The sequence below is a fragment of the Balaenoptera ricei genome, chromosome 16 (genome assembly GCF_028023285.1).
Source record: "Balaenoptera ricei isolate mBalRic1 chromosome 16, mBalRic1.hap2, whole genome shotgun sequence".
Lineage (NCBI taxonomy): Eukaryota > Metazoa > Chordata > Mammalia > Artiodactyla > Balaenopteridae > Balaenoptera > Balaenoptera ricei.
This window is the reverse complement of record NC_082654.1, coordinates 55,841,006-55,864,337: the sequence shown is the minus strand read 5'-3', so window position 1 is coordinate 55,864,337 and position 23,332 is coordinate 55,841,006. Positions and strand designations below refer to the sequence as shown.

The 23,332-nt window shown below is 46.3% G+C and overlaps 1 protein-coding gene across 2 annotated transcripts; it reads right to left on the bottom strand.

The window, feature by feature from the left end:
• Positions 1-9,382: 9,382 nt before the first annotated feature.
• On the bottom strand, positions 9,383-21,379 carry PLAC9 (placenta associated 9). Of its 2 annotated transcripts, none has more exons than XM_059899396.1 (4): positions 21,277-21,379; positions 11,288-11,385; positions 9,995-10,136; positions 9,383-9,516 (listed from the first exon to the last, which is right to left on the bottom strand). In XM_059899396.1, the coding sequence occupies exons 1-4, from the start codon at positions 21,338-21,340 to the stop codon at positions 9,506-9,508; spliced, it is 315 nt and encodes a 104-aa protein (XP_059755379.1). In that variant the 5' UTR covers positions 21,341-21,379; the 3' UTR covers positions 9,383-9,505. The 2 variants fall into 2 exon arrangements, with proteins under 2 accessions (XP_059755379.1, XP_059755378.1); XM_059899395.1 differs by having other exon boundaries at positions 10,008-10,136.
• Positions 21,380-23,332: the final 1,953 nt, after the last annotated feature.

Sequence of the window (23,332 nt, the reverse complement as noted above, 5' to 3'; positions counted from 1 at the left end):
GCGTGGTCCTTCCCCCCAGGTCCGGAAGGAGGGGCACAGGAAGGAGGGGGTGTGCATGACTCCTGGGGGAGGCCTTACAGAGGAGGATCAGAGAGGCGTGAGACCAGCTCCTCCCCTCAGGGACCCTTCAGTCTGAAAGGGGGCTCCTGGCTGTGGTCCCCGGCAGGCCCTTTGCCCCTTGGTTGGTGGTGTTAGGAGAAGGCAAGTCCAGAAGGGACAGAGTTTCTAGAAGTCGTCGTCACTTCTAGAAGCCCAAAGCTTGTTTTCTGGTCAGGGATCTTCACTCCCTTTCTGGTTTCTTATGTTGAAAGTTTAGAAAGGAGAGAATCAGAGATTATGGTGGGAGCCCAAGCTTGCTGGGCCCTAGCAGGGGCCCCAGGGAGTGGCTTGTCCACAGAGTAGACATCTGCTTGGGGACACCACCCTGACTCCTCCCTGCCTTGTGGACATAGAAGAGGGGATGGCCCAAGGGGCGTGGAGCAGCTGTGAGCTGGACACTAGCCTGGTCTACCTAGACCTGCCTTGCCCAGCCAGAAGGGCTGATGTGGGCCCTGGAATGGACGGCAGGCCCTGCTTGTCACGTCAGCTCTGCTTCAGTTTCCATGCCTGGAGCCTCTTGACCAAGACCCAGCATGCTTGGCTGCTCTTCCCCAAGGGCAGGCCCCTTGCCCTTGGGTGCCAGGTGGGACCTGCCTGGTGGCATGAACTGTGTAGCACTGCACAACTTGCCGTGAGTCCAGGCTGACTTTGGTGGCCTCCTGCACTGTGCCAGGGCCTAGCTTCAACCTCCCATAACGTGACTGTAAATGTTCTGTGACATTACTTTGTCCCATTGTCTGCACCGGAGGTTCCAACCTGGTGCCCAGCAGGCAGTATTTAACCTGTACATGCATTCACTTTGGTCCCCAAAAAGTCCTTTTAGACATTTGAATTTGTTGCCAGCATTTAAGCATTGAGCGATTTCATATTTTTAAAAATCTGGAATAATGGATTCTCTTGAAAAACCAAATATTCTAGTAACACTTGCCCAGAATTCCTGCACACCAGTTGCTGCTGGAGCCAACTCGCAGGTGCCCTGTTTAGGTATGTACTCTCCATTTTGCCACAGGCCCCACTACTCCCTATTGTTATACCATGTGTATGTTACCTGTTGGGCCCCTACACGTCTTTGAGTTTGAGACCCTTGGCCTACACACTTGGGAGCCACCTGTGTTCATCCTGGTCCTTATTTTCTACCTTTCTGTCCCTCTGACTTCCCTCTTGGTCATGCCCATGGGACCCAACTCATAGTAAGGATGGGCTGGAGGACTATGTGAATGCCTCACAGATCTCTCCAGAGACAAAGAAAGGCACCTACCGCCTTCTAAGATCAGTAAAAGGTTGTTAACACTGACAGTGATGCTCAGGATAAAAAAAGATGAGGGAGACACTGACCTTACAGGTCATTTTTCTGGGAGGAAACTACACTGGGTCTTTTCCTGCTTCCTGGAGGTGTTAGTCAAGGCCAGTCCATGCCGCACATCTAATGTCACTTCCAGAATAGCAACCAGAGGATGAGGCATCGGGTGAATTCAGCCCTGAGTCCGTTTTCAACAGCTGTGGGGACATTGGAATGAACACTGTGTGTTAGGGACAGGGCCAGGACTAGGGTGAGGCAATGAGTCACTTGCCTCAGGTGCAAAATTTAAGAAAGGAACCTTGGAGTGCTCACTTTGTAGACGGGGAAACGGTCCTGAAGTGGTGGTTCTCAAACCCTAGTGTGCATCGGGATCTTCTGAGGAGCTTGTTAAAGGTGCAGGTCCCTGGGCCCCACCCTCACAGATTGTGAGCAGCCATGGGGGCCAAGAAACTGCATCTGTAACCTGCTTGCCTTATGTTCTGATGCTGATCTAAATACTCCTGCACTGAGACAGAGAACTTCTGAAATTAGAAGTGTTCACACAGAGGGCAGGTGAGCAGGTGGCAGAGTGTTTCAGTCAGGTGGTGGGAGGTGGGACTGGTCCACTCCTAGCTTTGGCAAGAGGGATCTGAAAGATGAGTCTTTGCAGATGCCCATGGTCAAAGCAACAACTGGATGGCCATGCCATGTCCATCCTTGTGCTTTGGCAGGGAGTTATAGTCCTAGCCTAGGACTTGGCCCCTTATTTCTGCCCTCAGCTCCTTCCTACCCTGGCTGATATGGAGTGGAGTCAGACATGAAAACAGAAATCAAGCTAATCATTTCCCCAGGCAGATACTAGACTAGCTTAAATATTTTACCCCATCAAACCTGAAAGCTTCTCTGCTCATGTTCCTGTAAGGACAGGGACATCATTACTCAGTCCTCCAACTGGCCCTATACAGGGTTCCCTCTCAGCAAAGGGTTTGGTCAGTCAGGGCCTCAACTCTATAAGGGGCTCTTACCCTCAACCCCCACTCCTTGGAAAGCTTGCTTTGGCCTAATACTGGTGTCCACTCTGAACCTGGTTCCTTCCCAGTAATAAGAGGTGAAGGAGCCCTGAAGCAGAAAGAGCACTGGTCCAGGAGTCAGGCATCCCTATTCTGGTCTCAGCTCAGCTACTGGTTTGCTGTGTGACCCTGGATAAGCCACTTCCCCTCTTTGGGCCTAAAATGAAGGGGGAAGACTAGATCAGAGCTTCTTAAACTTCATTGTAGTCAGCAAAAATGGTAGAGTAGGGAACTCCAAAAGCCTGTTCCTCCGTGAAAGCGACAAATAAGATGGCAAAAACTGTCAGAATCAACTTTATGAGAGCTCTGAAAATGAAAGTTTGCAACCAAACAAAAGCTTAAAAAAAAAAAAGCTGAGTCTTGGTAAGAGGATCTTGCTTCATTTTCACTTAACTCCAGCCTTATCCTCCTCACCCCAGCTTGGCATCAGCCTCAAAAACAATATCCACAGTCTGTTATAGGTTCTTAGCAATGAATGGAGCAGAATGGACCTTGTTCTCAAGAATTATGGTTGGTTGTTTTGATCTTTCTTGTTGCTCCCTGAAAGACTGGCTCAAATGACTTGCTCTTATTTTACCTAATTTGGAACTCTCCCAAGGAGGAGGTGGTAACCCTCAGGGACATTGGAAGGCAAATTCATTAGCACTGATGCCTGGAGAGAGGGATAACAGTTGGGGCAAACAGGAGACAAATTGAAGAGTTTGGGGAGCAAAGGCTGATGATGTGATGCTTTGGGGAATAATGGTTTTGGAGTGCTCCCATTAATTCCTGGGAATCTAGAAGGCCACACACATGCCCAGGGCTGGGCACATGCTTAGAAAAGACTTGAGAGGGCTTCCCTGGTGGCGCAGTGGTTAAGAATCCGCCTGCCAACGCGGGAGACATGGGTTCGAGCCCTGGTCTGGGAAGATCCCACATGCCGCGGAGCAACTAAGCCCGTGCGCCACAACTACTGAGCCTGCGCTCTAGAGCCCGCGAGCCACAACTACTGAAGCCTGCGCGCCTAGAGCCCGTGCTCCGCAACAAGAGAGACCACCGCAATGAGAAGCCCGTGCACTGCAACAAAGAGTAGCCCCCGCTCAACGCAACTAGAGAAAGCCCGCACGCAGCAACGAAGACCCAACGCAGCCAAAAATAAATAAATAAATAAATTTATTAAAAAAAAGACTTGAGAGGACCGTAAGCTCTCACCTCTGGCTGACCTTCAGGCTGTACACATTCAGGAAGTGAAGCAGGCAGAGTCATAGACTGCTTGGCAGAGTATCAAAAGATTTGTCCCAACACACACAGACACATTTGTAAAGACTGGGAAATTTGGGGTTTTGTGGTTGTTCCAGGAGTTTAAGGAGTTGTGTTGAATCACTAGTGACCACTGAGTTAACTGAACAGAGACTTCAATGACCACACCAAATACAAACTTTAAAAAACTAGTTCAGAAAGTCACTAAACAAACTACAACAAATTCAACAAGCAACAATAACAAACTCTGGGGCGGGGGAAGAATCTGATTTCCAGAGTTTTTACATAATGTTCAAAATGCCCAGTTTTCAACAAAAATTATTGAGGCATGCCAAGAAACAAGAAAGTATGACCCATACTCAGGAAAACAAGAAATCTGTTCATAGAAATTGAGGAAAACCGAGATATTGGACTTACCAAGAAAAGACTTTAAATCAACTGCCTTTAAAAAGCTCAAAGAGCTAAAGGAAACCATGTGTAAAGAACCAAAGGAAACTAAGAGAATGATGTCTCACCAAATAGAGAATGTCAATAAAAGGAAGTTATAAAAAGGAACCAAATAGAAATTCTGTAGTTGAAAAGTACAATTATAAATTTTTAAATATCACTTAGAGGGGCTCAAGAGGAGATTTGAGAAGGTAGAAGAAAGAGTTGGCAAACTTCAAGATAGGTCAATTGAGATTTCCCAATCTGAGGAGTAAAAAGAAAAAAAAATGAAGAAAAATTAACAGAGCCTAAGACCTGTGGGACATCATCATGAAGTATACCAACGTACACATAATGGGGGTCATAGAAGAGAAGAGAGAAAGCAGAAATACTTGAAGAAACAGTGGCTGAAAGCTTAGAAATTTGATGAAAGACATTAATCCACACATCTCAGGAGCTCAGTGAGCCATAAGTAGTATTTTTAAGAAGATCCACTTTGAGACACATTATAACCAAATTGTTGAAAAACAAGGAATCCTGAAGTCAGCAATAGAGAACTGACTTGTCACATACAAGGGATCTTCAATAAGATTAACATCTGATTTCTTGTCAGAAACCATAAAGGCTAGAAGGCAGTAGGATGACATATTCAGTGTGCTGCAAAAAGAAATGTTAACAGGAATCCTATATCTGGCAAAACAGTCTTCAAAAGTGAAGTTAACACATTCCTGGGTGAACAAAAATTGAGACAGGTTCTTGCTAGTAGACCTTTCATATGAGAAATGCTAAAGAAAGTCCTTCAAACTGAAATGAAAGGATACTGGACAGTAATTCAAATCCACCTGAAGAAATGAAATGTTGGTAAAGATAAACATAGGTAAATATAAACATCAGTATTAATATATATTTTTTGGTTTGTAGCACTTCTTTTTTTCCTATATGATTTAAAAGATAATTGCACCAAACAAGGATTAAAACACTATGTTGATGGGCACAAAATGTATAAGGACGTGATTTGTGACAATAACAACATTAAAGGCAGGTGATGGAGCTATATAGGACGTATATAGAGAGACAAAGCTTTTGTATACTATTGAAACTTGGTATTAATTCAAACTGGACTTATAAATTAAGATGTAAATGTAATCCCAGAAAATAACAAAAATAGTAAAAGAAAGGAGAAGGAATCAAGTGGTACACTTGAAACCATCTGACATAAAATGTGGCAATAATGGAGGAATTAAGGAGCCAAAAAATTATGACATAGAAAACAAATAACAAAATGGTACACATCTTTATTTATTAGTAATTACTTTAAATATAAATGGAGTAAATGCTCCAATTAAGAGGCAGAGATTGGCAAAGGACATTATATCCTAATAAAATGGTTAACCCATTAAGATATAACCATTATAAACATATATGCATCTAACAATAGATCCCCAGAAAGTTTGAAACAGACTGACAATTGAAGGGAGAAATTGTCCAACAATAGTAGTTGGAGACTTCAACACTTCACTTTCCCTATTGGATAGAACAATTAGACAAAAGATAAACAAGGAAACAGAAAACTTGAACAGCACTATAAATCAGCTAGACCTAACAGACATATATAGAACTGTCCACCCAACAAGAGAATATGCATTCTTCTTAAGTGCACATGGAAAATTCTCCAGATAAACCACAAAAGAATCTAAATAAATTTTAGAAGATTCAAACCGTACAGAGTATCTTCTATGACCACAATGGAATGAAATTTAAAATAAATATTAGGAGGAAATCTGGAAATTTTACAAGTAGGTGAAAACTAAACATACTTTTAAAACAATGAGTTAAAGAAATGAGAAATTAAGAAATACTTTGAGATTAATTAAAATGAAAGCCCAAAACTTATGGGATGCAGTGAAAGCATTGCTCAGAGGGAAATCTATAGCTGTAAATGCCTACATTAAAAAAGAAAAAAAAATCTCAAATCAGTAGGCTAACCTCCCACTTTAAGGAATTAGAAAAAGAAGAGTAAACTAAACCCAAAGCAACCAGAAAGAAGGAAATAATAAAGATTAGAGTGCAGATAAGCAAAATAGAGACTAGAAAAACAATAGAATCAGTGAAACAAAAAGCCTTCTTCAAAAAGATCAACAAAATTAAACCTTTAGACTGACAGAGAAAGAAGGAGAGAGGAGACTCAATTACTAAAATCAGAAATGAAAGTGAGGACATTACTAACAGCTTCATAGAAGTAAAAGGATTATAAGAAAATACTGTTAACAACTGTATGCCAACATATTAGATAACCTAGATGAAATGGGGAAATTCCTAGAAACACACAAAGTCTGAAATTTGACTCAAGAAGAAATAGAAAGTCTGAATAGACCTATAAGAAGAGATCAGTAATCAAAAACTCCCAACAAGGAAAAATCCAGAACCAGGAGCCTTCACTGGTGAATTCTATCAAACATTTAAAGAAAAAGTAACAACAATCCTTCTCAAACTCTTCCCCCCAAATAGAACAGGAAACACTTCCTAACTCATTCTGTGAGACCAGTATTACCCTGATACCAAAGCCACAAGAAATGTGCAAAAAACCTCAGTGAAGTACTATCAGACTGAATCTAGCAGTATATTACAAGGATTATCCAGCATGACCAAGTGGGATTTATCAAAGGAATACAAGGAGCATTCAATATGTAAAAAAAAAAATAAATGCAATACATATTGACAGAATGAAGGGGGATAAAAACTACATGATGATCTCAATTGATGCAGAAAAAGCATTTGAGAAAACCCAACATCTTTTCACATATAATAATAAACCTAAGAAACTAAAAACAGAAGGAAAATCTATCAACCTGAAATAAAGGGCATCTACGAAAAGCATACCCAATGGTGAAAAAATAAAAGCTTTTCCTTAAGATCAAGAACAAGACAAAGATGTCTGCTATTGCCACTACTACTCAACATTGTATTGAAAGTTCTAGCCAGGGTAATTAGGCAAGAAAAAGAAATAAAAGGCATCCAAATTGGACAGTAAGAAGTAAAACTCTATTCACAGATTACATCATCTTATATATAGAAAATCCTAAAATATCCACACAAAACCCATTAGAGCTAGTAAGCGAATTCAGCAAAGTTGCAGGATAGGATATGTGATCAACCAAAAAAGTCGTTTACATATCCATGCACTAGCAATGAACAATCTGAAAGTAAAATTAAGAAAACAATTCCATTTACAATCATTGCAAAAGGAATAAAATACTTAAGGATAAATTTAACCAAGGTGGTGTAAGATTTATACACTGAAAAATACAAAAAATACAAAACATCCTGTGCTCATGGATTGGAAGACTTAGTATTGTGGAGATGGCAGTACTCTAAAAATTGATCTACAGATTCAATCTAATCCATATCAAAATTCCAACTGCCTTTTGCTGATGTGGACAGGCTGATCCTAAAATCCATATGGAATTGTAAGGAACTGTTCCTCAAATAGTCAAAACAGTCTTGGAAAAGAACAAAAAAGTTAGGGAACTCATACTTCTTAATTTTAAAACTTACCACGAAGCTATAGTAATTCAAACTGTGATACCGGCATAAAGACAGACATAGAGAACCATGAGATAGAATTGAGAAGTAAACCTAAACCTTACGCTCAAATGATTTTTGACAGGGTGCCAGGACCGTTCAGTGGGGAAAGAATATTCTCTTCATCTAAGTGCGAGTAATGAAGTTGAATCCCCGTCTCACACCACATACAAACTTTAACCTAAAATAGATTTAAAAAACTAAATATAAGAGCTAAAGCTATAAAAATCTTAGGAGACAGGATTAAATGATTCATAACCTTGGATGTGGCAGTGGATTCTTAGATATGACACCAAAACAACAGGCAACAAAAACAACAAAAATAGATAAATTGGATTTCATCAAAACTGTTGTTTCAAAGGACACTATAAAGAAAATAAAAAGACAACCCAGAAAATGAGAGAAAACATTTGTAAATCATATATCTGATAAAAACCTAGTATCCACAATACATAAAGAACTCTTACAAGTCAACAGCAAAAAGACAACCTAGTTTTTAAAATGGGCAAAGGATTTGAATAGACCTTCCTCCAAAAAAGACATACAAGTGGCCGACAAACACATGAAAAGATGCTCAGCATCACTAGTCATTAGGTAAATGCAACTTAAAACCACGAGATAACCACTTCACACCTAGTGTGATGCCTATAATCAATAAGATGTGTAGGGGAGGATAAGGAAAAATTGAAAACCTTATATATACATTGCTGGTAGGAATGTAAACTGGTACAGTTGCTATGCAAAAAGAGTTTGGTTGTTCTTCAAAAACTTAACATAGTTACTATTTGACTCAGCAATTTCATTCTTAATTATAGAGCCAAGAGAAATGAAAACATATATCCACACAAACCTATACATGAATGTTCATAGCATTATTCATAATAGCCAAAAAGTGCAAACAACCCCAATATCCACCGATTTGATGGATGAATAAAATGTGATATATCCATAAAATGGAATATTATTCAGCCATAAACAGGAACGAAGTACTGATACATGCTACAACATGGACAAACCTTGAAAACATTATGCTACGTGAAAAAAAGTTAAACACAAAAGGCTTTGTGTCTGACTTTTGTATGATTCCATTTATATGAAATGTCCAGCATAGGCAAGTCCACAGAGACAGAAATATTAGTGGTTTCCAAGGGAGGATGGGAGGGGGAATGGGAAGTGACTGCTTAATGGTACAGGGTTTCTTTTTGGGGTGATGAAAATTTCTGGAATTAGAAGGTGGTGATGACTACACAACATTATGAACCCACTGAATTTGTACTGCTTTAAATGGTTAAAATTTTGAATTTTATCTCAACAGAAACATTTTTTAAAACTTTAATGTGCACACAGATTCCCTGGGGGTCTCATTAAAATGTAGATTCTGATTCAGGAGGTCTGGGCAGGGCTCCAAATTCTGCATTTTTGATAAGCTCCCAGGTGACAACCCTGTTGTTCACCTACGGCCACATTTTGAGTAACAAGTTTACTCAAAGGGCCCTTCCACTGTGTCGCCTTACGATTCTGTGCCTCAGGTGCCTCACCTCTTGAACTAACTCCTGCCCTGTCCACCCCTATAAATAAGGAGGGCGGAAGTACAGGTCTGAGCCTGCAGGGGGTGTGAGCCTCAGCGCATGGGAGCAGATGGAGAAGGGGCTGTGGCTGCAGGGGTCACTGTCAGCAGACACAGAGGGGACCAGAGGAGTAGCTTTTATTTTGCACAAAGCTGAGGAAGGCAGGCCAGAACGCACGGCTCTGTTCTCAGAGGAGGGCTGTTGTATCACTGCCAGCTGTTGGGTCGCTCCTGCTCTGGTGCTCAAAGGCGATCTGAAAGAAAGGGGGCGGCCTCGGAGTGAGCAAACAGGGTGCTGAAGGCTGCCTGCCCTCCCCTCCCAGTCCCCTGGGGACTCCTGTGCCAGGACGCAGGGCTCGAGGGAGCAGGTGGCAATCCCTCCACTGCCAATCAGAGGGATGCCAGGCTTCCCTGATAGGGTTTGGTGGCGGCAGAGGAGTAGAAGGGAGATGGTAGGAGCTGTGACATGTGTAAATGGCCAGGGAAGGAGGCAGCTGCTCTGAGTCAGGGTGGTGCTGAGAGTGGAACTCTTCCAGGTGCCCTTACCCGATGCTGGGCTGCAGCAACCCCGGGGGTGGGGGCAGAGAACACTTGGGGTGAGCCCGGGGGATGCTTCCCACCTCTGTCCCAAGGAGGAGCTGGAGCCTCCCTGGCTTGTCCAGGCTACACCATGGGGGTGGAGCAGCCGTCCCCACCCTGCTGCCCAGCCCTGGAGGCTGTCATCTCTGCTACCTGAGCTGCTCACCGTCTCCTCTCCGAGGAGGTCGGGGATCAGGCTGAAGGGGCCCGGGGGCAGATTCCAGGCCAGCTCCTCCAGCTGAGCCAGCAAGCCTTTCACTTCTGCCTCCAGGTGCTCCACCGTCTTCTCCACCGTCTAGAGCAAGGAGAGAAGTTGGGGGAGGAGGGGGAGGAGTAGAGGACAAGAGTGGTGCCAAGTCCCACTTAATCAGCCACATCCTAAGGAGCACCTGGAAGTCCAGTAGGGTGCAGTGGGGAGAGAACTGGGTGCCAGGGGACCTGGGTCCTCTTGGTTCAGGCCCTGCCCTTGCCTGCCTCTCAGTTCCCCAGATAACAAAATCCTAGGAGCTCACTCTCTAAGGCTGCTTCTGGCTCTGGCACTCAGGGGTTTTACCCAGTCATTGGTTTGGGGCTTGGAGGGACTCTGGGATTCCTTTTTCCCTTTCAGGATGTCACCACTGGGAGCTCACATTCCTTTTGTTGCCCCGCCCCCTGGTGGCAATTCTGCCAAATGACAGTATTGGGATTTTGAAATTTTCTTTATTCAGGGTTCTTAACTTTTTTCGCAAATGAACCCCATTAGCAGTCTGGTGAAACCTACAGACCGCCATCAGAAAAATGCTTTCATTGAAAAAAATAAAACATACAGGATTTCCAAGGGTATAAACTGCTTTAAAATATTATTAAAGTATTAAAAATTAAATTTTGATATAAACATTTATGTATTTATTAACTTATTTAAGTAACACCAGGTCTAACAACTACTGAAAATTTGACATACTGATTAGAGTAAACAATATATTGAGATATTCACAATGACTGACTATAATGGGATGAAATTATCTGTGATTTCTATTGCTGACAAAGTCACAGTACTGTTAATACTCCTGCAGTTTGTTGTCTGTATTTATAGTGAATGAGAATGCTAAATCTCAGCTAAAGGTTTGTGAAAATGAAGTGCAATTCTTTTTCCCCACACAAGTTTATGGACCCCAGGTTACAAACCGTGGCTGTGTAACAAAACACTGCAATTGAATTTCCACCTTCTCATCCGGTGATTATGGGGAGATCTCTGGCTGGTGGGAAGCAAGGTCCCGGGGAGGCAGGGTCTGTTGGGGGCTGGGCAGCCTAACAGCCCAGGTAGGGCAGGGAGATGTTTAACATAGTGGCCAGGGAACAGGATTGGCCCAGATTTCCCCAATTTTCCAAAGCAAGATTGGCCTGAACCCTCCAAAGCCACCAGCCTGGCAGGTGGTCCTGAAGCTGCATGCCCTCTCAGGTCATTACCTCCTCTATGACGTCTAACCGGCCATGGACAGCCATGTGTCTGTCACACCCTGCAGTCCGAGCTGGGTCTCCTCGGGAGGCGATGAAGGGTTCAGCAGCTGTAGGAAAACAAGTCTTGTCACTGTGGGGCCCTCGGTTTCCTTGTAACATTAGAGACTCTTGCAAACACAGGGCTCAAGGGAGGTGGGTCCTAAAAACAGTCCAAAGAGAAGCAGAGGAAGGCTCAGTGTGGATCAGGGTGTGAGTGTAGGGTTGCCCCAATGACTCACTTGGCCATGGTCTCCTACAGACCCAAGTAGGCTTCCTCAAGGAGGTACTGCCTGAACTGGGTAAGAAAAGGAAGGGAGGAAAGGTTTCAGCCAGAAGGAACGGCATGTGCAAAGATAGGAATGAAATAGCATGGCTCAGTGCACAAACCCTCAGGAAGCCTGAAGTGGCTGGAAAGTACAGGGTGGGTGGGAGATGAGACTGGAGAGGTGGATCGTGGAAACAAGCCCAGGCCCTAATAAACCAATCACGATGCTTGTTTTGGGGTTTATTTTAACAGGAGAGTCATGCAGTCATATGTGAACTTTTAAAATACAGAGAATGGATTGGAGAGATTCGTCTTTGAAGGCAGGAAGTTACTGCAGTAATCAGCGTAAGAAGTGATGAAGGGAGGCAGTAACCGCAGGAAGAGAGGAAGAAAATGCATGGAGATGTTGTAGTAATAGCATTGACATTGGTGACCAGTTAGTAACATCTGACACGAGTGAGTGCTAAACAAATGTGTTAACTCAGTCAACCTCTACAACCAATTATTACCCCCAATTTACACATAAGGAAATGGACGCACAGAGAGGTGAAATGATACGTCTAACGTCACACAGCTAGTAAGCGGAAGATCTGAGGTTCAACTTGTTCAACATCATTTTCCTCCCCAACGTTGGCTCCTCCTTGGTTCCTAACACCACCAACCTTCACAACAGGAGTCTTAGAGCCCGGATTTTGAGCTCAAGTTGCAGTGTTGGTGGCTCTGAGATACTTGCAGGGCGTATGAGTTGGCTGAGTCCTTGGAGAACACGGACACACAGAAAGGAGGATGCTGCCCCAGAAACAAGGAGAAGCCAAGAGCTTTCGAAAGGATGAAGCAGTCAGCATGGCCTAAAGCAGCATGGAGGTCTAGCAAGATAAGGACTCAGAGCAACAGAAAAGTCGATGCTGAATGCCATCCCAGCGCTTTTAGTGGAGAGGTGCCGACAAAGCCAAGTCTAGTCGCAGTGGGATGAGAAGGGAAGGAAAAGTCAGGAGGAGGAAACTAAGATCCTGGAAAACATTTCCATGAAGCTTGGCTGTGAAGGAAGGGACATCAGATCACAAGGTGTAAAGAAGTGTTTATTGTTGTTGTTTCCAGGTTTTTAAGCACTGAGGAAACGCAACCATGCTTATAGCCTGAGGACAGGAGGAAGCCAGGAGAACTGAAATAATGCATTTCCTGAAGAGATGTGGGGCCACGGAAGCCAGAAATGGTGGTGGGGGTAGGGGGTCACATGTGGAAGGAAGAGAGAGGAAACGCAGCAAAAATGGGTAAAAAAGTTCTACTTAAAGGGCCAAGAAGTTGAGTGAGTCCCACCTGATGGCCTCTATTCACTCGGTAAAGTAAGAGGGGAATCATCTGCTGAAAATTCATGTAGGGTTAGGAAAGAGGAGATCGAGTTGTGAAGTAGTTATCAGGAATTCTGTGAGTGGGTTGTTAGACACAACCACTAAAATGGGAGCCATGGTGAAAAGTATTTCCACCATGGAAACTGACAAATGCTTTCTTTGTTTTCCGAGAGCCAGTGTATCAGCACGCCCCTGGGTAAGAAGCTTGAATAAAGAGAGGGATAAAAAGGGATGAGGAGAATGAGGAAGGCAGTTAGGAGGAGGATGCAGAACAACCTGACATCACAAGGAAGCCCTCCCGCAGCAGCTCAGCAGGTGGGTGTAAGCAGCAAAGACAGATGGCTGATGAGCTGAAACCTGGGAGTCTGTGGCATGAGCACGGTGAAGAACAAGAGTGCAAAGGAACTGAGGATTCGACCAGCAAGGGCTTAAGGGGACAAGCTCTGGCATCTAGCTTGAATAACGAAGGAGAAGGCAATAAGAGGGCCAATAATTGGGAGAAATGGAGGGGCTGAAGGCACTGGAGATCTCAATGAGATGATGGGAGTAACAGAAGGAACAAGTGATAAGGGATATTGCAATTTTAGCTTTTAGAGGTAGAGCAGCTTCACAGTGACAATACCAAGGCTGTGGGCATCTGAAGCAGAGCAGGGGTAAGAATTATTGGACTTGATCTTTGTAGATGCAAAACTCTTGTAAGACCTCGATGTTGGCTGGGTTGCCCGAGGGGACATATAAAGTTGCCCAGGAGGTTGGCAGGTCTTGAGGTAAGGATAGTGAGCCATTTTGCTGGTGATGAATGTATAACTCTGAAGGCTGAGTGACTTGTCTAAGATCACAGTCAGCAAACGACTGGACCCCAGGCACCCTGGCCTTCCCCTGGCCCCACCTCAGCCAGCTGGCCTTCTGGAGCTCTGCCAGAGTCCCCATGCCCTGAGAGTCTCTGGTCTCAACTCTCTCTGGATCTCAGCTCTTCCGCTCAGGGGCGAGAACCAAGCGCAGGGGCAAAACTTCCTTCCACTCTGCACAGCTTTTGCGGAGAACAGTTTGGGTTTTTACATTCTCCCCTTCATTATGTCCATCCACTGAACTTAGAAAAATCTCTTCAAAAAACAATGGTCTTGGGACTTCCCTGGTGGTCCAGTGGTAAAGAACCCACCTTCCAATGCAGGGGATGCGAGTTCGATCCCTGGTCGGGGAACTAAGATCCCACGTGCCGTGGGGCAACTAAGCCTGCACGCCACAACTACCGAGCTCGTGTGCCTCAACTAGAGAGCCTGCGTGCCGCAAAACTACAGCCCACGCACCACAACTACAGAGCCTGTGCACCGCAACAAAGATCCTGCGTGCCGCAGCTAAGACCTGATGCAGCCAAAAAAAAAAAAATAAAGAAAATAAATAAATAAATAAACGACAACAATGGTCTTCTTGTTGACTTTAGGGAGGGAGGGGATGTTATAACTTTGGTTATTTTTTTTAAAGGGAGCCTTTCAGAGATCTATACTGAAAATATATATAGGTAAAATGCTATGATGTCTTGGCTTTACTTCAAAATAATCCAGGCCTGGGAGTGGGAGGAGGCATGGGTGGGAGTATTGAGCAAACAAGATGGGCCGAGATTGGTAACTGTTGAAATTGGGTTATGCGGATGTGGGGTTAATTCTGCTATTCTCTCTACTTTTGTATATATGGTTTGAAATTTTCCGTAATAAAAGCCAGTTCTCTGACGGGGTTGTTAGCAAAAAGCAGAAGCCATGGGCTTCGTGCATTGATACAGAATGTTCAGGATGGGTGTCGGGCGGGGGAGGGGGTGGTCTGAGAGACCCCACCTGGAGGGTTGGGCTCCATTCTGGGCCATTCATCGTGAGAAGGCTTTTGACAGGCAGAGGCAGGGCTAAAGGGGGCCACCGTGAAGGGACTCCTGATTTTGACTCCTTTGTGTCAGCTGAAAAAACTGGGGTGCTCAGCTAGAGAGAAAAGACTTCAAGGGGGCAGGCAGAGCTTTCTTCACCCAAATAGAGGGCTGTCTGGGAAGAGGGGTTCTGTCCTGGTCTAGGTCCAGGCCCACACACACCCTCTGCAAGCTCCGCCCAGGGGCCTTAGGCCGAGCCTTTCCCCTGAGTCCTACCCGCCCTCTCCCAGACCTAAATTACTCCTCCCCCTCCTCCCAGCTTAGGCCAAGAGGAAGCAACAAGACCCTGCCGGCCAAGTGGGGCTCTGCCAGCTCTCTAAGTCACGAACAACATGAATCTGCTCCCTCCCTCCCTCAGCCTAAAACATCCTGTTCTCTACGTGTCAGCGATGAGGTCTAACTTGGCTCCCAAACCCCTCCAGGGAAGGGGCTGGCCTGAGGTTGCTCTCCACATCACACAGCGCTAATCCATCACATCTGGACACAACTGCGCGCTGGGCTGCACCGCACAACTGTCTGTGAGCTCATCCAGGCCTCCCGAGGAGCTCTGCTGAGACTGAGCTGGGGCAGAGCAAGGCCACCCTGCCCTGCTGCTCTCTCCCCCACGTGGGTGCTCATGGCATTGACCTCAGCGCATGATGGCAGAAAACACTGCAGACCTCCGTTCCCAGCCATGAATTGGTGCGGGCCCGTGGGAACTTTCTTCTCCCTGAGCCTCTGCTGCCTCCTCTGTAAACAGGGTTTGGGGGCGGGGGCGGAGGCACCGCCAGATGCAGCTCATCCAAGGTTTGCCTCTGTCTTTCAGGCCTCAAAAATTAGCTACAAAGACCGAACCAGGATGAGTCAAGGACAAGTTGCTTCTTGGCCCAGAAGCTCCAGCAAGGCAAGAACTGGGCAAGGACTCCCTTTGCTTCGTGCTTCCTCACCAGTAGAAAGGGGCTCACAATAACGCCAGGTTCACGGGGCTTTGGGGAAGCTCAGACCAGAGGAAGAGTGGGGGAAGCTGAAGGATTATCACGACTGACCACGGGCGGCCAAGGCTGTGGTTCCCGGTGCTCCCTTCCCTCCTTCGATCCCGCCCTCCCTGACCTGGCCAGTTGGGAAATGGACCTTCTTGGATGCAGGGTTGTTTTCTCTGGCCTGGCTTCCGCTCAGGGCCTGTGTGCAACCTGGACGGCGGGCGTGGGTGGAACATGGTGAGAGCAGGCTGCCAGTGGAGACAGGAGGCCCAGTGCAGGCACCAAGCTAACCTCTCCAGTTAAAGGGACATGGCCACTGGGCCTCCCCCCCGCCCCGCCCCGCCCCACTGACAGGCATAGGAGACCTTTTGTTTCTGGATCCGAACACTAAGAAGGCACACACAACTCAAATGATTTCTGACCCTGAAAGGTGCTGCTTTGACCAGCCACACTTGTCACTTGGGGGTTAATTCCATTTGACCACAGTCAATATAATAGTATAATAAATTTGACCACATTTGATATTTGTATTAAAATTTGTGCTTCATTCCAAACCATCAGTGGGTTTTTTTTTTTAATTTTTTAGTCAGAAGAACACTATTTTCAAACAACTATGTGAAGAACTCTAGTCTATGGATGTGCTCTGGCTGAAACAGGAGAGGGACCCTTGAGCGCCCTAAGAGGGAGCTCAGATGCTGAGGAACATTTTTGTTTTGTTTTGTTTTGGGAGTGATATGTTCTGTCTCCCTTGTCCTCTGGTCATTTTCCAGTTGTGGATTTGAGCCTTGCCGATCACTCTGAGAGCTTACCCCTGTCATTCCAATACAGTCGGCATCTGGTTAAGTGAGGATACAAGCTGAGCTGCTGCAACAAAGAGCCCCCCTCAATCACACATGTGTTTCTTTCTCACATATCAGTTCAGAGGTGAGCTGGCTGATGGTCAGGGCTGGCAGGGAGCTCCGCTCTCGAAGGCCATCCAGGAAACCAGATTCCTTCTACCTTGGAATATGGTGTTTTATAATCCACTGGGTTATAAAGTACTAGAACATTCCTAAACCCCCACCATGCTGAGGTCTAGGAAGCCATCCAGGATAAACCTCTCTCCACACACTGTGCACAGAACACAGGTTTGGGAGTCAGAGGCACGGTCCCACCTCCACTGAACTGTGTTCTTTGCCTCTGACTCAGCTTCGTCTGTGAGGGATCTGCCCTGCTCTGTCTACTTGGTGGGACTGCTGTGTTGATCCAAGGGGCTCCTGCATTTGAAGTTGCCTTGGAACTGCCAGATGATGTGCAAATGCCATGTAGGTCACTCACCAGGTGGACTGGAGACTAAGCAGGTCAGTGAAAGCCCCTGCAGCCCCGCCTCTCCACCTGGGGCCAGTGCTCTTCGCTAGATCACTCTGACCAGGTCTCCTCAAGATGGGGAGGCGTCTGCTCTAGGACTGCACCTGTGCAGGGGTCCAAGGGATGCTTGGGAGGGGCTTCTCCAACAAGCACACAGAAGGCTCAGGGCTGACCGGGCTCTCTGGGCTCTGTTACAAGCCAATCCCACTTGCGGGATCCTTAGTTTCTTCACCTTTAGAATGGGCACAACCATTCTCTATATTTGAAGCTACTGTCAATTTGTGATCGGTTATTATGGGCCAAGCTCTTTGTTGAGTGCTTACATGCGTTAACTCATTTAATTCTATCTGTGAGCTCAATACCCTTATCAGTTTTTTATAGGTTAGAAAACCAAAGATCAAAGAGGTTGAGTAACATGCCCAAGACTACACTGCTAGTAGGTAGTGGGGACAGGATTTGAATCCTACCTGCAAGACACTGTCTATACTATGTTCTGGCAGTTCTGTGATGAGTTAAGGGCCTCCTATCTTGGGGGTCTCAGCTGCCTCCTTTGTAAAATGGGGGGCTGGACAGGAATGGGGCAAAGGGGACCTATACACATGACATCTTTGCACCTGTCTTGAGGCCCAACAAGAGCCCAGCTGTGTACGTTGGATCAAATTGTCTTTGAGAGCTTCACTCCCCACAACATCCATTTTTGTAAGAAGAAATGCAGTGATCCTCACCATAGCCCTTCAGCATCTTCCTCTTCCACCCAAAGCAAAAAGCAGAATCCCAATGGAAGACAGACGTCCACAGGGACCTGGAATGGTGGTGGACAGTGAGAGCTTCCCCCCGTGGGCCCCAAGGCATGGGTGAGAATGGCTAATAGGACTACGCTCTAGGACTTGATATCCCTCTGATAGCAAAATAGGAAAGGAACTCAACTGAAGCCTTAACTTAAAAAAAAAAAAAATCCTCTACAAGTAGCACAAAACAGTCTGCTTCACTCAACACATAAAGAACTTCTATAGATCAATATGAAAAAATCCCATTACCACGATGGAAAAGTCTAAGACAATTCACAAGAATTAGCAGAAATGACCAGTATGCCTTTGAAGAAAAATCCAACCTTGGTAGTAATCAAAGAAATGAAAATTAAAGCAATAAACCATCTTAAAGTATTCTTGCAAGAAAAAAATATATATCTAACTGGAATTAGATGAAGCTTCTAGATCTAACTACCAGTTTATAGACAATACAGGGGAGAGAACATTTAAATGACACCTGGGGGATGCAATCAGCTAAAATTTAAATGGGAAAACCCTTACAAGACTAACAACCCAGTTTCTTCAACAAATAAATTTTAAGAAAAAAGGGGCGAAAAAGAACTTACTAAAGAAACTTAAAACTTACTAAAAGAAACTTAACAGATATATCAACCAAAAGCAATGTGTGTACCTTATTTGGATCAAACCAAATATAAAAGCATCACACAATCAGGGACAGTTGAACGCTGATTGGATATTTGATGACATTATGGAATTATTGTCCATTTTTAGGGAGTGATAATGGTATTGTTATTAAAAGATGATTTATCTTTTAGAAATACATAAGGCTATACTTACAGATAAAAATATATAATGCCTGGAATTTCCTTTAAAATAATCTGAGGGAGGGGAGAGAAGGTGGGGATGATAGATGAATCCAAATCTGTCAGGAATCCATTCTTGTTGAAACAGAGTGAGGGGCACATGGGGGTTCACTATACTATTCTTTTTTTTTTTATTATTCTTTTTCAAATCCTTTTCCCATTTAGGTTGTTACATAATATTGAGCAGTGTTCCCTGTGCTGTACAATGGGTCCTTGTTGGGTATCCATTTTAAATACAGCAGTATGTACATGTCAGTCCCAAACTCCCTAAGTATCCCTCCCCCACCTCCCAACCATAAGTTCGTTCTCTAAGTCTGTGAGTCTGTTTCTGTTTTGTAAATAAGTTCATTTCTATCATTTTTTTAGATTCCGCATATAAGCAATATCGTATTTGTCTTTCTCTGTCTGACTTACTTCACTCAGTATGACAATCTCTAGGTCTCTGTTCTGTGTTTATATCCAACAGATTTGATAATCAACCGTTAAGAAAAACCATGGTATACTGTCTGAAGTCTGAAAGGTTATACACAAAAATGTGTGAACTCAGTGTGAAATTACATTAATATGTTTATACTCTCCTCTTTTTTTTTTTTCTTAATCTGGAGCAATGAGGATGATCAGGAGGAAAATAATGTTTAAAAATGGCTTTAAGCTAAAATGTATATACCAGTCATAGCTAAAGGGGCCACAAAAAGTCTGCCACTGTGGGCGGCCACCTTCTCCCTCTGGGGGAGCACAGACTCGGCTTTGTCCCCTCAGCTCCTGGAGGTGGGGACTCCAGCAAGATGGGGCAGGGCAGGGAGGCAGGGAAAAAGGACAGCACCTGGGCTGGGCTCTGTGCTGTGTGGTCCCAGCCACTCCTCACGCAGCCTGTGAGGAAAGGGTTGTTGGTCCTCCTTAGCCAACCTCAGTGGAGAACTGGGCCTCAGAGAGCTCAGTGGAGCTGTCTGAGGGGACGAGGGAAGGAGCCAATGTGTGCTGACAGATGTTCTGTGCTGGGTACTTCCCTTTCATCCAGCTCTGCTGGTGGGTACCATTCTCCCCAAGTTACAGAAGAGGAAATGGCTTCAGAGAGGTGACATGACTCACCCAAGGTCACTCAGCCAGGGGCTGCCCAGGATCAAGACCAGCCTCAACCCTTTCCCTGGATGCCCACTCCCACAGTTCCCTGTGCCTGAAAGGGGCTGGGCCAGGGGTCAGGGGAGCTTCCATCCTAACACAGGGCAGGGTGACTCACAGCCACCAGCTCCAGGTTGATGGGGGAGCAGCCTTAAGTGTGGACAAGGGCCTGGCTGAGGGGGCAGGCTCCCTGGATGTCTGGAGAGACTGCGCCTTCCCCTCGCCCGTACAACTGGGATGGGCATCAGCTGCCTCTGGCTGAGGCCAGCAAGAGACCCTGGGTAAATGGGAACGTGGCTTGTAAAGTGCTGTATAAAGTGCGGTCTTGGGGTGGTGGAAGGAACACCTGTGCATACAGTAAGTCCATCTGCAGCCACCCTGTCCGAGCCTCACCTGTGAAGGGGCAGCACTAAGACTGCTGTCAGGGAAGGGTAGAAGGGACAGGGCACGGCAAGGAACCCAGCCAGTGGAGCACCCAGAGGGCCTCTCCCTCCCGCTGCCTCCTCCCCACCCACCCAAGGCAGCTCAGGCCCTCAGGGAAGCTCTCCAAAAGGCTGACAACTGGCCTCCTCCACAGACTGCAGAAGCCCCTCAGACCACCTGGCAGGTAAAGCCGTGGCCTCCAGGGGCCGCCTGCCTGGGCCCTGACCGGCTGTGCTGGGCCAGGCCTGGGTCCTCTCCCTGTTGGAGCTTGGCTTCCCAGGAAATTCCCCAAGAAAACCAGGCCTGGGCGCCTCTGCAGGCCCTCTGGGCAGGGCTGGTCTGGAGGGTGGGGAGCTGGGGCTGCCCCACCCTGCAGACTTGACCATCCACCTTGTGATCCTGGTCTCCTCCTCTCTTTCCTCTTGACCTGGGGCAATGGGTCTCTCCACTCCCTCTCTCCTTTTTTGTCTCTCTCAAATCTGCCTCTCTTCCTCAATATCCTCTCTTTCTCTCTCCCCCACCCCCGTTCTCTCTCCCCAACCCCCTTTCTCTTGCCATTTTAGTTCCTCTATTTCCTTCCCTCTTGTTCCGTTAGCCTCTCAAACTCCTTTTTCTCTCTGTCCTCATTCATAGTTCAGACCCATCTGTCTACCTCCAAAGTTTCTTATCTGTCCCAGCCTCTCCCTTGCCCTCTGTATTCTTCCCTCTCTCCTTTGTAATTCTCTCTGTTCCTCTGCCTTTATTCTCTCTGCCTTTTTTGTCTCCGTCTTTCTCTCCAATTTCTCTCACCATCTTTCTATCTCTCTCCCTCTCTGCATCTCCCTCTTTCTCCATCCCTCTCTCTCCATCTGGCTTCGTTCCCATCTCCCTCCCTCTTCCCTCCCTCTCTCCAGCTCCTTTCTCGCGGTCCGCGGTCTCCCCGACCCTCGCCCCGCGCCCGGGCCCCACTCACCGGTGAAGGCACCCGAGGCGCGGAGCAGGGCAAGCCCGGCCAGCGCGCAGAGCAGGGGCCGCATGCTGCCGGCTGGCGGAGCGCAGCGCCGCGTCTGCCCGCTGCCGCCCTCCCCGCCCTCCCCGCCCTCCCCGGGATCGCGCCGCCCGGCCCGGGAGGAAATGCTCGCAGTCCCCGCCAAGATTCCTGGGCGGCTCCGGGCTTTCTAGCTCGAGCGAGCCCGCCCCCTCCAGAGACCCCGCGGGCGGAGGGGCGACGCGCCAGGCTGGGCGCCTCCCCTGGAAGGGGCCGCGCTCTGAGCCCCCGCGCCTCCCCCGAGCCCGAGCGCAGAAGAGTGGGCGATGGAGCCGGGGGTCCAGTGATCCGTTATGAGCCCATTTCATAGACCGGCGGACTGCAGTTTCGAGAGAAGTGCCACCCACACCTGTGGCACGGGATCTGAATTCCTGACTGCACGGAGTGTGGAAGCTTTTCTCTGCCCACCAGGAACAAGTAATCAACTCTCATGACATCGGACAGAATGTTCAGCACATACTTAAGGTCTGTACTAGTTAGTGTTAGGTAAACTTTGGAGGGGGGAGAAAACGAAATAATTCTCATATTCACATGTCTGCACTTGAGGAGTTCGTGGTCTAGTGACCACCCTACTATTAATGAACAGTAGCTAAGCTTTGCTTGATTTATTCTACATACGCCATCTCTCAGATCTTCACTGCACCCCCATCAGGAGTGCATCATTACGTCCATTCTGCAGACCAAGAAATTGAGGCTCAGAGATGTTAAGAGCCTTGCCAATAGTCACACACCTGGTGTAATGTGGAGTCAGGATTTGAATCCAGTTCTGTTCCCGGTAGATAATAATATATTGATACAATGTATTGGTGAGAGCCGGGTTCTTTCTCCATTCTAAGCAAACCCAGAGTAAGAGCTGGGTGGGTTTTTCAGTTAACTTCAAATCATCTCCACCTCCCTCCAGTTTAAAACACAATAGTTGAACCTTCACCTATGGGACACACCCACTCAACAAATGAAAAAAAGAAAAAAAAAAGTTAAGATTTGGGAAAACGAAAAGCAAAAGCCATAGCCCTGACATCTGCACCGCAGAGCCTTGAGTGCATGTCCTGGCTGCCAGTGGAGCGCCTTCATCACCAAGCCCAGGAGTATGTTTTTATCCATCAAGGGGCCCCCTTTAGGGTTAACTGGAGCCCTTGCAGATCAAGGCTGCACCTCTGCCTTCTCTATTCCTGACTGTGGCTGTGCAATTTTACAAATATAGTCACCACACTAACCAATAATCCTTCCTTCTCACTTCTTCCTCCAGATAATAGCCTCAGGAACAGAAATTCAGGTTTTGAGTCAGCAGATCTTGGACAAAGACTTGGATCTAAATTTTTAAAAAGCTCTCTTGGGAATTGGGATGCCCACATGAACTGGCTCAAAAGAAGGATTTACTTCAGAAATGCCAAGAAGTTTTCACACTTGGTAATAGGACTTTCTTGGTAGTTTACCTCGGTGGGAAGTTGTCAAAGAACAGTCAAACCCACAGGTTTGCAGCTCAGAATGAGTGAGCTGCCTAATATTTTGAATTTGCAATAAAAACAACATATATACAATACTTTCTTTTTGTGGTAGAGGCACAAAGTAATAAAGCATGCAGGGTAAAACCCCTCCCTGTCGCAGAAACTGCCCCTAACCAGTGATTCTGTTACAGACCAGGCTTCTTGGCCTTCTTAATCAACAGAAATTGATAAGAAGCCAGACAAGAAATTCAGGCAAGGCTTTATTGGGACTGGTGCTGCAGCACAAGGGAGTGAAAACAAGTAACAGTTTCCCTTGCTTGCTCTCTGCGGGGGAGGGGAGGCTGAGCTGGTTCCTTATGTGGGGTGAGGGTAGGGGTGGGTCCAGGGGTCTTGCTGGAGGGGTGGTCAGGTGGTCTGCCCACCCCCTTGGTGGTGCTGTGTGCAGGGCTCATGCACAGTACTTTGCTTTTGCTCGCGGTTCCTCAGAAGTGGCAGTTGGGTTTTTGGTCTTTTTGTATCTTGTTGTTCCTAATTTG

What these genes read in the sequence shown, in the direction of transcription:
- PLAC9 (XM_059899395.1), bottom strand. Translation starts at nt 21,340, where the DNA reads ATGCGGCCCCTGCTCTGCGCGCTGGCCGGGCTTGCCCTGCTCCGCGCC. An exon ending in GGTTAGACGTCATAGAGGAG is followed by an intron (nt 10,137 to 11,287) that starts GTAATGACCTGA and finishes TCCTTGCTCTAG; the next exon opens with ACGGTGGAGAAGACGGTGGA. An exon ending in ACCTCCTCGGAGAGGAGACG is followed by an intron (nt 9,517 to 10,007) that starts GTGAGCAGCTCA and finishes CCTTTCTTTCAG; the next exon opens with ATCGCCTTTGAGCACCAGAG.